Source organism: Columba livia, chromosome 3, assembly GCF_036013475.1.
Source record: "Columba livia isolate bColLiv1 breed racing homer chromosome 3, bColLiv1.pat.W.v2, whole genome shotgun sequence".
Taxonomy (NCBI): Eukaryota; Metazoa; Chordata; class Aves; order Columbiformes; family Columbidae; genus Columba; species Columba livia.
The window spans coordinates 90,015,751-90,032,149 of NC_088604.1; the positions used below are offsets into that span (position 1 = coordinate 90,015,751).

At 39.4% G+C, this 16,399-nt stretch overlaps 1 protein-coding gene across 2 annotated transcripts in view; it reads right to left on the bottom strand.

Moving 5' to 3' along the window:
- Window positions 1-6,687: 6,687 nt before the first annotated feature.
- Window positions 6,688-16,399, bottom strand: part of LRFN2 (leucine rich repeat and fibronectin type III domain containing 2) — a 163,944-nt gene continuing 154,232 nt past the window's right edge. For both annotated transcript variants that reach the window (XM_005503823.3, XM_065058167.1), the window contains one exon: window positions 6,688-9,454. In XM_005503823.3, coding sequence (XP_005503880.1) covers window positions 8,536-9,454 — 919 coding nt within the window. In that variant the 3' untranslated portion in view covers window positions 6,688-8,535. The remainder of the gene's footprint in view (window positions 9,455-16,399) is intronic.

Below are 16,399 nucleotides of genomic sequence, written 5' to 3' on the forward strand. Positions count from 1 at the left end.
CACCTGTCCTAGAGACTAATACTGAAGCTCTTCACCAGGTGTAATCCATATTAATGCCAGACACAATTTAAACATAGTAGCATTAACAGTAAATCTAACATACCTGACATAGGAATGTCAAACTGGTGACACAGTTTTCAAACAGCTAAAAGGTATTACTAAGGTCTGTACTTTGTCTCCTGCTGGAACAATGACAAACCAGTGGTTCTTAGTGTATTTATGGTCAATTTTGTTCATTTTGTGGTTGTTCTAAAGAAATAATCCTGAAGCAGCCATCCCTAAACTACTAATCAGGAGTGAAAATGTAGCTGGGTCACCAATAGAGAACTGAGTTCATGCCACCTATTGGGAGAACATTGAAGGACGACAGATATCTCTCAGAAAATGTAGGTCCTTAGTTAGTGAGTGATGAAGGATCTCAGTTCGTCTGATTGTCTTGTTACACTGAATAATTCGAATAACTCTTAATAGTAATCATCATTCACTGTAGTCAACAGCAAAGTTGCAGCAGAGTAACTGAGAAAGGAGTATGACCAGAAAGCACATCAACCATATTCAGCCTGCACATTCTCCTGTGGTATATGTTACTTCATAGAACCAGGTGGGCTAAGATGTATGGCAGATAAAAAATAACTTCTTGCCTGAAATAAAATGATAAATCAGTGAAGAAAGAGAAGAGAGAAGGTATGAAATTTGGGGCGGGGGCAGCAGGGAGGTAGTGGGTCCTGGAACGCCAGGGTAGAGATGTACAGTCCTTCTCTCTTAAATAAACTCAAGCTGTCACAGACTGATCTAGATGGCAGAAGCAAAAGGCCTCCTTCTGGAGTGAGGTCTGGGAGGGATCTGTAACCTGCATTCCTCAAGTAGGGAGAAGTTCCTCAACCTCACTGAAGTTCATGCTTGGTGGTCTTTGTAGAGGAAGGCCAACCCAGATGGCTCTGACCCTCAGGCTCTGGGTGGCCAAGGCCAGCAGGAGCACAGTGATTCCGGCACCCAGCAGCATGCAGATAACTGTAGCCCAGAAGCTGCAGCCAAAAGTGGATTGCTCTCATCTGTATTCATGGCTTCTAATTGATGCCATTTGCCAACACTCACTGTATTATGGGCAGTTACATTTCAATCATTTCAGTCTGTGTAGTCATTTTGGATGTGTTTGTGTAGCAGCCCAACCATATAGCAAGATGAGGCTCTCTGGCAGCTGTTAAAAGCATTTGTACTAATGGCACCAGGAGTGTTTGCATTTTAATGCATCTACTAGGCTTTGCACTGGCCTTGCAACCAGTCCGGGTCCACAATGCCACTGAAGTATCTTGAATAGGAAGCCATCATCTTATGGTTTGTATTGAACAGGAAGACATATTACGTCTTTTACTGACCTTAAGTCTACAGACATCAATTTCTTAAGATCAAATTTGTGCTATATTGAGTGTTTCCTGTCTCATCTCCAAATATTGCTACACAACCTGCTACTGCGCAATGGTCTCTTGGGAAATGGGGTCTTTTTCTACACAATTCTTATATTATGTGCATATCCAGAGGTCTATTTGAATGGAAAAAGAGAATATCTGATCTCTTTTTTTTACCAAAACAATGAGAAAAAAGGCATTTTTTAAGGTGATGGTGTTTTTTGGTTTGGTTTGGTTTTTTGTTTCTTTTTGTTTGGTTGGGTTTGTTGTTTTGGTTTTTTTGCACTACAGCACAGCATTTCACATCTGAGGGGTGCTCTGGCCTTCTTGCAAATGAGGAATGTTCTCATCATTTCCTTGAATACTCACCTGTTCATTTCCAAGCTCCTTGGGCAACCCAGTCCCAGATGACAGGCTTGACAGGCTCATACACAAAAACTCCAAAACAGGAGGAGTCATTGAGACGTCATCCTTGTCCCACTTTTAGCTCTAAGTTGTGCTTTAACTGTTGGGGTGTGAATTTTGGAAGAAATTCTTTGCTTCCTTATGGAGAATAGAATAACGTCTCCCAGTCCATCAGGCTTTGGGACAGAGCTCTCTAAAGTTTTCCTAAAGGTACTTTTTCTGAAGTAGCTAGTATTGAACACTCACAGGATACTATGACAGAAACGAATTATTGGACTAGCCAAGTCTAACAAACTCCTACATCACCACGCTTCCTGTCAGTGTTGTGACCTGTGCAGTAGATCCCACTTCATCAGACCCAGCCCTTGTACATGGCACCAGTGACCAGCACACAATTTTGCTGCAATAACACTTGGATCGCGTAATTCAAATGTGTGCTATATTTCTGTCTATGGTACACCACATTTATGAACCTAATTATTTGAAGTTTCACATTCCTGAGTCCTGTTCAAAGGAAGGAAAATTAACACATCCCCTCTTTGGACTTCTGTTTAAGCCTCATTACCACAGGGTAAAAAGTAGACACTTCACTGCACATAGCCCTGCCTGTGCCTTCTCTGATCATATATTTCATACCAATGTACCAATAAGACTGGCAAAGAGGATAAACTTCCCTGAAAAAACGGAGTCTTCTTTCTCCTGTGCAGACACCTGTCTTGTGATTTGACTCATAAATGGTACAGGTGGTAATTAATTGCTCAGTCTTAAAATATTTCTGCATTGTTCACTGCAGGAAAGAGGATAAGAGTACTAATTCTTTTAAAATAAACAAGTCCCACAGAAAGAATTTGAAAAGTGTCACCAAAGAAACCCCATTCAGTTTCTCATTATATGAAAAATATTATGGGCAAATCTGGCTGAGCAATTTTAACAATAAGTTGATGTCCACCTCTGTAGCTGTACAGGTAAGTAATGGAGCGTTCTCTTCCCCTATTTCCAAACTAAGATTTACTGATTTTAAAGTCAGGATTTACTTTCTCCTAGTACAGGCCATTGATTTTCAATGTTTTTGTTTCCTACCAGTTTCTCTAGCGCTGTGTCCAGGCTTCTCATATGACTGAGTATAACATGTGCTACTGTCCTCTCTGAAAACCCAAACCGATGAACAAACTAAAGCACAACATTGTCAGCACAGTTAAGAGCACAAACAGGGGCAGTGAATGCAAAACAGTAGCTCCCTATGGCTACTTGCCTTCCCGCAAGACATGAGTCCTCATTGACAGGAGACTTATCTGCAGCATGTGATGGGAGAATCAGGTGAATAAATGCTCTAACGTAGGAGCTGAGCCTTTGCTGGGGTCATATGAAACTAATGAATCCTTTCACCTCAAGTTAATCTGAAGCACTGAACTGCCCCACCTGGGATGAGATGCAGATTATCAACTAATTTGCTGCCTAGAAAGAAAATATTTCTGTTCTCTCTCTTTTTCTCCCATTAGTATTTAATATAAAAATGTACATGTCCTTTTATTACTAAACTGGGAAATCTGTACATCACAGATCATACAGTTAAAAAGCACAACATGTACATGTGTATGTGGGTTCACATGAACATGTAGGCATGAATACAAATGTGTGCATTTGCTGGTAGATCTATATCTGGATATATATTTATATCTCTGGCATTTGCCATCTGCTGAGAGTGTAATACCAGGAATAGGCATCTGGCACTGTTTTGTATAGTAGTGCCTTTTGACAGATGATGCTAGGGAATGCTATACCTTTGAGGATTAAGGAGTAATTAATTAGGACAAACAAAACTTACTGCAGAACATAAAATTCCTATATTGAAAGCAAGAGTTTCAAGGTACTCTTAGTGTTCATCTGGCTTACAGCCTAAGACTAAACTTAATTTAGTGTTTTCAGAGGGATCTCCTTGTCACATGTAGGGGAATTTAAGATTAAAACAAGATGTTAATAGTATCACTTGTTAATTCCACATCCAGAATATGATTTCACATCCAGAATTGCCCAAGTATTGAACTACAAATCCTGAATACAGAGAGGAGATTCACTGAGAAAACGTTCCAGAGAAACAGGCTGCTAGGGGTGCAGAGGGGTGCTGGATGCACCATATGGTGTGCTGTGGGTTACCCATGGGTTAATGGGTACAAAGCATTGCAAACAGATGTGACATTCAAGCTATTCAAATACTAAAATGTTTTCTTGGTTATCGGGTGGAATTATTCATTGGCCTCCAAATTAGAAAGTGCTTAAATTGTTGCTGCATTTATTACACCCACACAGACACCTCCAAGAGCTCTTTTTGGTCATCTGTCTTTGCAGCCCTTTGATGGGTGAAGAGCGAGAATGAATCAAGTAGAGTCTTTAGGAATATTGTTTTCGTCTGTTTCCAGGTGAGTCAGTCCCACGGTGTGGGATATAAACAGACTTAGCAAAGGAAAAGCTACCATCTTTTCAGTTTTGCATCATGCAGGGCAGAGGCACCTTTCATTGCTTGGTTGTTATGCATTGCTTTATGAGTGAATGAAACCAAATAGTAACCAAGTACTGTGTGTAGTTTGGAGACATATAAAATGTTATCTTCCCCTAAGGACGAGGGAAAAGCAAATTGGTTGCTGTTCTCTATATCTGGCAAGCTCAGAAAAGATATTTGAAACCAGAAATATATTCTGATTCATGAAATCTGTAAGGAGGATATAAATTGTAAGGAAACAGTATGGTCTGCTTTGCTATATGCAGGCATACATGCACACACACATTTTTATTTTCATTTCATACAAACATTTGGTTCCAAGCAGACGTCGAATGAAATCCACATCATCACTAATTTCAGAAATTTCTATTTTGTCATCCTGTTTAATAGTCTCCAGGATGATATTTTTGGGATTTGGGGTTGGTTGGGGTTTTTTTTTGTCCGTTTGTTTATAGCAGGAGAGGACAGAACACAACTGTTTACAGAATTTCACAGTGGAATTATATCCTCTTCTTTCAAATAAATGGCATATATTTTTAGGAAAAAAAAAAAGCTTATTCTGCTATTATAAAACATGTCAAAAAATTAACATATGCATAGGAAGTTGTCTTTAATTATTCCCACTGGCTTCGCTTTAAATTCTATAGCACTTTTAATTTCCCAGGCTCCTCTTTCAGAAGTCTTTTGTTCATCTCTGTTGTACTCCTTGCTGTCTGTTCTACCTGACACTTGCATCTAAAGCACAGTTGGTGCAGCTGTTAATTTATGAGACAGCACTGGTACTTGGGGCCTATATAAATTTATCAATGTAGGGTTGTGAGACCAGGGGACCAGGCCATTGGAGCTAGCTCATCTCCTCAATGATGTGTGAAAGTATTTACTACACCCAGGTAAGTGGATATCTATATATTGTTTCACCAGCCACTGATGTGCTGTTGTGCTCAGAAGTGGAGAGAGGAAGAATCCTTACCATGCAGCAACTCTACAGAAAAATAATCAAATCCGGAGATGCTGAGTGGGGTGCACACATGAAAATGAAGGAAAAACAAGGTCAAGGCAGAGATTGGTCAGATTGTTCATGGAGCGGCCTGAGGTCACACTTGTGCATTAGCAAATAGGGCATGGATGTAACCTGAGAGACAGAGCTGTCCTCTGCATCTCTTAAAGTGGTAAAGCGGAAGCCACAGGGTAATTTCAGAGGTCTGCTTGGCCAGCTGTGTAAGCAGGGCAGCGGCTGGTGGCATGAGAAGGATGATCAGAATCCAGCAGGTGCCCAGGCATGGGCACCACCACGCTGGGCTGGCTCCATCCCTCTCTCAGGGCTGGCCACTTGCTGCTGCCCAATGGGCCTCCTGCCTCAGCTATGAGTCTGGGTCCTCTTCCTCCCAAATGCGGTGAGCACTACAGGTAATTGCTGGCACTCTTTTCAGTTTGCTCAGTATTTTCAAATCCGCTGATGTGGGTTGAGCTTCATTCATTAAAGCCAAATGAATTAAAATGATGATTAACATTAATAAATGCAAGTGTTAGATCATGGATTTTATTACCTGGATTCTTTGGCATCTATCCATTATTTTAAAACATCTGTTGACTTATTTCCTCTAATCTTGTATGAGAAAGTGAAAGAAATGTTTTTCTTTTTCACAAAGAAAATAGCATAGGATGTTGCTTTCGAAAATTCGTGCCTACATATCCTACTAATATTGATGATGAACTCAACCATTAAATAAATGCAACCCAGTTGTCATGTTCAAAGCAAAGCAGCAGCATAATAAAAAGTCCAACCAGACCACAGTGTAACAAGGAAAAGAAAATAATTACATGAATGTCTTTAAGAGTCCTCAGTACAACCTAAATGTAAATGTCATTAATGGTTAATATGAAGGTGCCATCTGGACAGTTGGATGATGCAGATTCTGGAACTGAAGGTGTCGTTCCTCTTGGAAAACATGAGAAAACCAGAGACACTGAAAGATGTTGCAAAAATCCAGTTTCACTGGATCTCTTTTGAATATATTAATGTTGGTGGTGAGCAATAATGTGAGGAAAAACTTACAAAGTCAGATCTTAGCATAAAAAAGGCTTCCTCTTATTTCTGCAGAATTTTGATCAGGCTTTAAGAATGAGTGATATAGAACAGTACAAACATAACCACAGAACAAGAGGTGAAATGCCTTTTTGACAAGATCTTTTCTCACGCATTCCCAAAAAGTCTGTATTTCTTGATTCCTACTTTATACCTGAAATCCTGAAGTCAAAGATAGTTTGAGGGAAAAATAAAGCAAACACCTAAATTTTCAAGATAATGTAAGAAATAATTACTGCTCCTTACTTAGGTTTAAAAGCAGACCACAGATCACCAAATAAATGAAAATCAGGTACTTTTCCCCAAGAATGTTTTTTACTGTACATTTTGTAGCAAAAAAAAAAAAAAAAAAAGAAAAAAAGAAAATAAAGGAAAAATATTCTGATCACAGGGATGTCATTTTCTAAAACTCCAAGTAGGAAACGTGACAAATACAAGATCAAGTACACAGCCATGTCACAATATATCTCTGCACCTTTAAAAAAAATATACATAGAGTTTTTTCATGTGTTATTTTCTCTGTGCCTTGCACCCCTTCTCCATGTATGTTCTACAAAATTATAGTAACAATGTGCAATTTCAGAATGGTTCCCAGCAGCTGATCTTTGGGACCCAACAAATAAATCAACAAACAAATGAAAGGACAGTTGCAGTATCCACCAGAATGCTGGAAATCACAGTAAAGTCGTCAAGGACAATGAAGTCAGCTGGGTGAGCCATGTGCATTTCCACAACCACAGCAATGCTCCCCAAAAACTAATTTGAGAATCAGTTTACAAGCCCCAAACAGTTCCTGTTCTTAGTTAGCAAGTACCTTAGTGAGGGTGTGAGATGGGGGGGCGGGTTAAGCAGGGGACTGGGGAAGGGCTATCTGTAATGCAGGGCACACACAGGAGACCCCTGCTCTGAGACATCCAAATTTAATTTTATTTCCGTGGCTAATTGAGAACATACCCTATCCCCTGAAATACACTAAAACTTACATTTCATGTGATGCTACTGATACAGTCAAGCCGCATCATGGTGACTGTACAAAGAGCTTTTGTCATAACTGAGTGGAAGTCTGTGTTTTCTTTGCCAGTTGAAAGGAGTGACAGTGTGACCTTTGCCAGAAGCAACTGGTATTCTTAATGTGGTGATTTCATGACAGTAATTTTTGTTTCCTTTTCTTTATCCTTTAATAGGAATTCTTGATCACTGTTTTTCCCTTCTTTGATAGCAACACGCCTACAAGATATCAATGGCTGCTGCAATCTGCCTTCAGCATTAACAAGCAGACTATGAAGAAGGTGGAGGAAATTTTTTTTTTCAAATTTATTAGCCCCTAGATTGAATTTTTCATAGGATATAAATAGTTGGTATTGAAGGTGGGTTATACAGTACATCATAAATTTGACCTTTGTACACGTCATCCTTTCATCTGGGGAATTTCATGAGACTGAAAACAAACAATGCATGGAAATACACTTTCTGCTGTAGAGAAAAAAACAACTCAAAGGTAATAACAAGGCGAAACAGAACAGAAATCATTAAATTCTAACTGAAACTCCACTCAACAAAAAGAATTTTTTTTCCCAGATGTCACAGTTAACACCATGAGATTATGTTGAACAATTTGCTCTGATCTGTCCCTGTGGATGCCCTGCCTGCACTTTTGAGAAAGTCACTTGCAATGACAACCAGATATATCCTAGCACCAGTCTTATATCCACAGAAGTGTATTTCTGTGGTTAAAAAAAAAGAAAGAAGTCTCCTTCAAAAAAAAAAAAAAAGTAAAACACAACAAAAAACCTGTAAAACTCATTTTGTGCTGTTAAACCTCTTTTCACCCCCCCTTATTTAATCTTGTGTGACAGTTCACCAAGAGTCTGAGTAACTTTTGGAAAGTAATGCTAAGTACAACTAGCAAATTCCTTGAAACATTCACACATGGTTTAGTTGGGGCCAGACAAGAATGGTGCCATACGTGCCTATTCACATTTCATGACCTTCTTTCTCTTTTAGTATCCCTGTTACTTACTTGCTTACCTATCTTTTTGGCCAGTACAGCTGAAAACTTTTCTTTCCCTCTCTTTCCAAATGCATGGCCCTGTAGCAAACCATGCTTTACAATACAGGAGGAGCAGGGGAGACACTGATATTTACACTGTGCTTTCCATTACCCATTCTGAACTCCCAAAAGTCCCTTTTGCCCCTCTTAAGTCATTGTCGTCATACTGCAAAAGCATGCCGTTCACCGAGAGGCTCCTCTTTGTCCAAATGTTTGTTATCTTTTTTGGGTAGGTGCAACACTGAGATGTGGCAAAGTCCCCCATGTCAAAAGAATGGCTACGTTTAGTTTTGCCCTCCAGAGGCAACATGAGGAGGCTGCGAAACTTGGACTCCGGTTGGCCCAGAAGTGGCTCTTTGTCCGAGTGGTGGGCCACTGTGGAAGTTCTGGAGTCTGTCATCTCCTCCTTTTTCTGACATTTCAGTTCCAGGGAGGCAAAAGCTCCCATTAGCCGATCAATATTGTGTTTCGATCTGGAAGGGGGCCTCCACTTACTGGACAATGTGCCCTGTTCACTTTGGAGGCTATAGTCATCACAGTCACGGCTATTTGCAGAGCTGGAGGAAGAGGAGATGCTGCTCCGTGCAGACTGACAGTTAAACTCCATAAGTTCATTTCTCACCACCACTTTGGGGTTGACTTGGGGCAAGACTCCATTCTGAACCAGTTGTGCTCCATTTGTCTGTGAGTAGACATTGCTGACATTAGACATCTTCCCCTGGGAATTGTTGCAGACCTTATAGCGGACCATGAGTATTACAATGAATACCAACAGAGTTGCCACAATGATACCTCCAATGATTAGAATCATGGTCCCACCCAGGAACTGACTGTGCATTGACTGGCACTGAGGGTAGTCCTCTTTGGTGAAGAATTGGGCGCATCCCACAATATTGGTGGCAGTAAGGGTCGTGGCCGTGTCATCCCACATTGCCAGGACGCAGAGATCATAGCCTGTTCCAGAAACAAGGTTGTTTACAACAAAGGCTTTGTTTGTAGCTGGAATCATCCTTTTAAAAAAAAAGAAAAAAAAAAAAAGAGAGAGAGAAAAAAAATTAGTTACTCTTGACACTAAGGTACAAGAGAGGAGAACAGACATAACACTGTGTGTTTACTGCACTGGCTGCTGGCAGAGAGGAGTCAGAGCCATAAAGATCAAACAAGCATTCATGCTTCCCAGCTTCTGTGAGTCCTGCATCCCAGCATTCAGTAACGCACGAGTTTTGAGGACCATCTCTCAAATATGCAAAAAAGGGAATAAGAAAATCAAGCTAGCCTGTTTGTTTGTTTTCTCCTCACTTGCATCTGTCCTAATGTTAAATACATTCAAACTTGAACAAATAACTCAGGATAAAAATATGTGCCTACAAAGTGCTTTCTGGGTGTGCAAATGGCCCTTCCACTTGCCGAGTCTGAACCTGGTCATTGTCACATCACTTCACAGGTGCCTTAACATTTCCTGTGTAACATCAGCAGGTTGCTTACCTTGTGGAGATGACGGGCTAGATTTAGTTCTCTGATGCCTTGAGAATGTAAGGCAGGCAGACACTTCTGTCTCTTTCTCCACTCCCTCGCCTACTTTCCCCATCCTCCTACTTCCTACTGTGGAAAATATCTCCTAGAAATGCAACTATCATCTTCTTTGCCAGAAATTTCTTGCTGCACCACCTTCCTCTGTGTGAGTGAAAAAGAAATACTGGAATTTGCATGATGGGCTGGGGAAGTGTGGGGAGAGGTAGGATGGTGCAGGGATGGAAGCATTAAGGTTTCTTTAAAATAAAAAATTCTACTCAAATACAAAACCATTTTCAAATACCAAACAGCTAGACCCAAGCTGTGCTCCAAATTTTGTCATTTATGGATGTTATTCTTTGCTGCCACAAAACTTAAGCAGTCATTTGAACTCATGCAATGTTAGAGCATTGATAGTATTCAAAAATAGCAGACAGGAATGAACAAGGTCTATAATCACTACAAACTGTTGAAAATTGCAGCACATTAGTGGAATACAGTGGAGAATTCCAGATTCAGTGCCTAGTGGGCAGCCAAGAATAAAACCAAAGAGATTTCACATACATGTTTCTTTACCACCACATGACAGGTTTGAGTGAGAGAGAAAAACTGAAATTAAAACCAACCTATTCTGACTCAGAGCTGCAGATCTTTAGCACCAGCAACAAGGGAGCCCTACAGGCACTTACACCATGCAGCAAGCTGGTGTGACTGTTATTGCGATGGTAAGGCCTGGCCAGAGAAAAAGTCATACTGCTTTTGAGAGTGCCAGGCTTCCTTAGCCTCAAATTGTCACCACAGCTGACATAAATTGCAGCTCTTCAGAGGTTCTTCTGTGCAGTGGGAGGCAACTGACCTGCACAGAGAAGCAGCAATATCAAGGCACTGCAAAGACGAGCTTCTGAGCATCTTCACATTTATGCATTCACGCCACTTACATAATACATCCCTTCAGTCTGGCCACAGGTGAGGATGTGGCTCCTTTTTAAAAAGCAAACAAACACACAAAAAATTCTATAAGGAAAATAAATATTGGTGAGAGACACCTAAAATCTGAACAACACCTGGGCACATTTACTCAATGTTATATTTGAGACATTTATCATAATAATGGAGATGTTGTGCACAGACATAGATGATTTATTCAGAATGAGCTAAGAGATCGTAAAGCAACCCTCCTGGATAACTACAGATGCACTTGATAAAATGGTTTCTAATATTTTCTAGTGGTTTCTAATAGTCAATATGGTTGGTCTCAAGTTATTTCTAATTGTTCTCCTCTCCCTCTGGCTCTGAGAACATGCCATGGATCACAATGGCCCAGACAATGCCTGCACTCTGTTGAATATTTCAAGGAATTTCATATGCACACACCAAGGATGATATATGGAATAACAGAATACTATCAATCTTCAAATATATGATCTCGAAACTCTCGAACAGTTTCACCAATTGCTTCATATCTCCTTCTGTATCACCTAGTGCTATACTCGACTTTCGACCATCACTCCCAGCCATGTGCTTAAAAAATTCTGCAGTATGTAAGTCCTTCAGAAATTATTTCACTGTGAAACCTCATTACAAACAAGTAGCACTGTTAGCAGAAAGAATAGTAAGCCCTATAAACTTGGAGTTGGGTCATAACTATGAAAAACAGAGCATCTGTTGGAGTGGTTCCTTTTGCTCTGCACTGATGAAACACAGAGACCTCTATATTTTCTCCAAGCAAACAGCAAATAACTGGGTTTGCATAGTATATGGCTTTGGACATATCTTAGGCATATAGAAATACAGCCTTTCAGCCTAACACACTGTGCCAGTTTATACAGAGTGAACACCGATAACTTCAATCATTTACAACTTGTTTTCTTCAAATACAATTACACACAATCTTCCAAGGGAATGTAACTGCCTGGAATATTTCAAGGACTAGCAGGTAGTGATAATGGCATGAAATGTAAAGCTCTTCCATTTTTAAATGTACAGAAGTAAGGGCACAAACTGTCCTAAAGACAGGATAACTGTATTGAAACTAGCCATAAAATCTCATCTTAGCCTTTAGAAGAAACTGAGTCATTTCTAAACTCAATCAGCCCTGGAAGCTACAGCTGTGATAATATTGGGACTAATAATAGCTATATAAAAGATCACAGTTGCAATCCAAATTATGGAAAAAGCAATCAACTCTCCATATACATCTAAAATGAAGAATTTAAAATGTTTCCATAAATAAACTTCAAATATTCTTGTAAAATATTCAAATTAAAGTTACTGCAAAAGAACAGCTGAGCATAGGAATAAGCACCAAGTTCAGGAGTATTAGGAGTTAAATAAATAATCTCAGACTCGGTTTTCTAGCTTGCAGAGACGACAATCTTGTTTTCATGAAGCTGCCAAATTGTAAGAGTATTTTGGCATTCCTCCGTGCTTTAGCCCACCCTCCTCAAACATACTGCCAGTCAGCTATGATGGGTGACATATTCTAATGTTCCCCACACCTAAAACTGATGCAGACACATTTTCACTAAGGAATATTGATGACTCTTTGATTGTCCCCAACATAAACAGCTGGAAGATGCCACTTCAATCTTTGCTTTGCTGCCTAACAGGGGGAGTCTCCTCATGGCTGTTCTGTACTTATAGCACCATTCATCACGGACCACTGTGCCCTGCCATTGGAACTTAATAGGAAGGAGCTGCCACAAAATGCAAATTGGTCATTAAAACTGTGTCTACAGAGAGATCCTGCAAGGTTTTGTTCAACATCTCATCAGCTAAACACAGAAAGCTGGTTTCAGGTAGCAAGAATCTAGAGCACGGTTCAGTGGCAATCAACAAAAGCTTTTGAAAGTGGTTGGCTTTTGAAACTTGGAAGATCCTAGTACTTACTTGTCAGCCCTCAGGTTAGCAAACATACTGAATTGCAGAAGCATCTTGAGGCAAGGAGCCTGATACTGTCCAGGGCAATGTGATCTTGTAGAGATGCTTCTTAGCATGGAACAGGGACAGAGTTCTAAATTTGATACTAACCTTTCCTTAGGAAAAACGAGTAACAGTTCACTAACTGCAAACGGAGATTGACTGACAAAATATTTACTTAATTTTAAGCTGATTGTAGCTTGTGATAGGTTGTGTGTACAGTATAAGGACCCTAGCAGCAGTGAGGACTGGGAAAGCAAAAAAATACTCAAATATATTAACAGTGTAAGTGTAGTCCTAGTTAGGACAACAGGAAATTTGGAAATCTCCTTACAGAAGCCAGACACATAAAACACAGTAATTTCTGTCTTTCTCTTCTAGTTTATTTTCTTTGGGGTAAGGGGAGCATACAGTCTCCTCCACACTCGCACCAGGACTTTGTTACCTGATTCCTAAGGTAGTTTCTGAGTCCTATCTTAAGATCAAAATACCCCAAGGAAAGCTATTCATCTAAGAACATGTTTTTGACCTCTCTTAAAATCTTGCCTCTAACGAATGCAATGAGCACAGAGATCTTACAAATTATCTTTCTAATTTACAAATAAGCTCTCTTCTCTCAGACTTTGGAACAATAGCATAATTTATTGGAAGAGGAGAAGACCTATGGCCAGGATTGGGGCATGACATAAGAGTCTGAAACAGAACCACAATAAACAATTGCTCCTATGAGCATATGTTTATGTGTGATGAAGAGCTATGAGGCTGAGAGTAAAGCTTACAGGGTTTTTGCAAACCATACATTCCCTTCAGTCCATGAAGATTTACACCCCATTTTGTGAAAACACCAAAATGAGACTATGAGAGTCTTCCTTTTAGCAAAAGGAAGAACAGTGCTAGCACATTTCTATGAATTCAACCTTATTGTTTACCACAACTGCTAAAAAGTCCTTGCTGTGTCCTTGTAGACACAACATAGGGAAATAAAAAAATTTTGTAATTACTCACTTCTGTGTGTGGTGATACTAAGAAAATTAGAAAATAAATTACTTGGAAATGCAGGAGAAAAAGGTTTGCTACAGACTTCACTCATAATCCCAGATGCAAGTGAGAACTGAAGCTTTCAGGGAGTGAACTGTGCTGAGAATTTAGGAGACCAGAGTTTTATTCTCTACTTTATCAGTTACACTGATATCAGACTTTACTTTATCAGCAACTCTCAGTTCCTGAGAAATCATTTTGCTCTACTGTAAGTCTCCTCATCTTTAAAATGGGGATAATGCCAACAATCTCCTTTCAAAAGAGGCCTGTAGTGTATGGAAGGAAATTAGCAGATGTTATGATTACACTGTAATATACAAATGGGTTTTTTTCTTCTTTGTAGCACTGGGGATTAGCGTGAGTGAACTGCTGTTTAATACTGTGGTTATGCAAAACAGACAAATTAGAGAGAAGACAGATTAGGCTAATTGGCTAGGCAATTATTTTCCTTTTCTCCATCAAAGAGTGGTACGATACCATCTAGTTTTAACCTGAAACTGCTTTAATCACAGAACTTGCAGAGAGCCATCAAGGCAGTTCCTTTGGGAAGGTACTTGCAACTCCCAAGACTCAGTTTTATAATGACTTGATAGATTATGTTGCTTTTCTCATGGTATTATTATTATTATTATTATTATTATTATTATTATTATTATTATCATCATCATCATCATCATCATCCAGGGCTATATACCATCTATATTGCAGTACAATTTCTCCTTTTCAATTCAATGCCAGGAGTTTGAAATGGAACGTCATACTAATTTATTAAATACTTGTATCAGAAAAGAAAAAAAACCCTACCGAAATCTTAATTTCTTGGGTGTGAATTTTCAGCACCTATGCTGTTCAACCCAAACTCTTCCTTGAAGAGTCCATATCTTCATGGTGTATCCTAGGGCAGACACCTCATAAGAAATTGTCCATGTCTCTGCTGGTAAATTATCTTTTCCTTGACTTGAGAAAGCTGTATATCAAAAATAGCCCTTGGAAAATTAACTGCTGAACCATGTTTGAAAAATCATGTCAAGACATTAGTAGTGTAGATGATGGGGTTCTGGTGTGTGGGAAGGTTTCTGGGCCCTCATTAATTTACCTGAAGAGCTGTGAGCACTGATTATGAGGAAACTGATAAACAGTAGTGTTAAATTCTGTCACTAAGCAACATCAGTTTATAATGAAGAGGGGAAAAAGAAGAGGAAAAGAGGTGCCAGGCAGAAATAGCTGGGGTTCTGTAAAATTGTATTCCAGTTGGTTAGCACACTGATTTTCCTGTAGAGTAATACCTTAGTGTGAAAATATCAATCTCACTGTACTTTCCTATTCTTAAATTTCCTCTTACACAAAGCTGAATTCACATTAAGTACAAAATATTACCCTGATTGTTTTCAGAACTAGAAATTGATCCAGAAAAGATTAACAATGGAATCTGATAAATTCTATTTTTTTTTTTCAGTGAAGATGTCAAGCCAAAAATGTTCATTTATTTCATCAATAAGTTTGTCCCCTATTTTAAAATCTTTGGATTTTTTCTTCATTCCATATTAGAAGTTAATTCTGAAAAACCAATTATTCCAGCTAATCGTCCTTTTAAATATTGTAGAGGGTCTGGTAGAGTTTCTGCTTTTCAAGTGGAGTGTCCACCTTCAGTCCCAGTGGGATCAAAGTAGGATAGTCGAAAAAGGGGAGAGGGAAAGTATCAGTGGTGACATACTGGAGAAAGACTGGCTAAAGAGCATGTAAAAAGAGTGGGTAATCAGCAGAAGAAGTTCACTGCCTGAAGAAGGACCACATGAAGGAACCTTTAAAAGCTGGTGGATGCAGTTCAGTGGCACATAGATCTTGCTTCTTAGTAGACAGAGATAGTAATGAGGTGTTATTTCATTGAAGACAGGTAAGGAAAGAAGGAGGAAGAGAAGGTTGAAGTAAGGGAAGATCCAAGAGGAAAAGCAGATAATGAAAACTGGTGTCTTTGGCAGTGTCTTGAGCAGCAGAAAATGACAAACACACTCAAAACAGCCATTGGCAGGGCACTATCAGGCATGTGGCTGCCATCAAAATGATGGAAGAAATCCAGCTGACCACTGGTTGGGCACCAAGGTCAGAAAAACAGCTCAATATATGTTGAGTGCAATCAAATGTAGGTGAAGATCTTTTAGCAAAGACAATTAGAAAGATAGTAAAATGAATCAGGGCAGTGGAAAGAATTCTGATGGTGGACAGATATTAAAAAGTCTGGAGAAAAGGGCAATAAAAGATCAGAGGAAAACTAGAAGGATCTGAATTGCAGTGAAAATGTCACATGTGATGTATTGCCTGGGAGCAAGAACAAGTAATTGACAAATCTGGACTGCAGAGTTGGCATTCTTCCTTGCTGCCAACTTTGGTAATTTCCTAGAAAGTTTTATGGTGTATACTGTTGTCATTTTTGCTGTGTTTTCATTCCAGACATCCCAGTTTCTCAATCATGGAATGAAAAAAAGAAT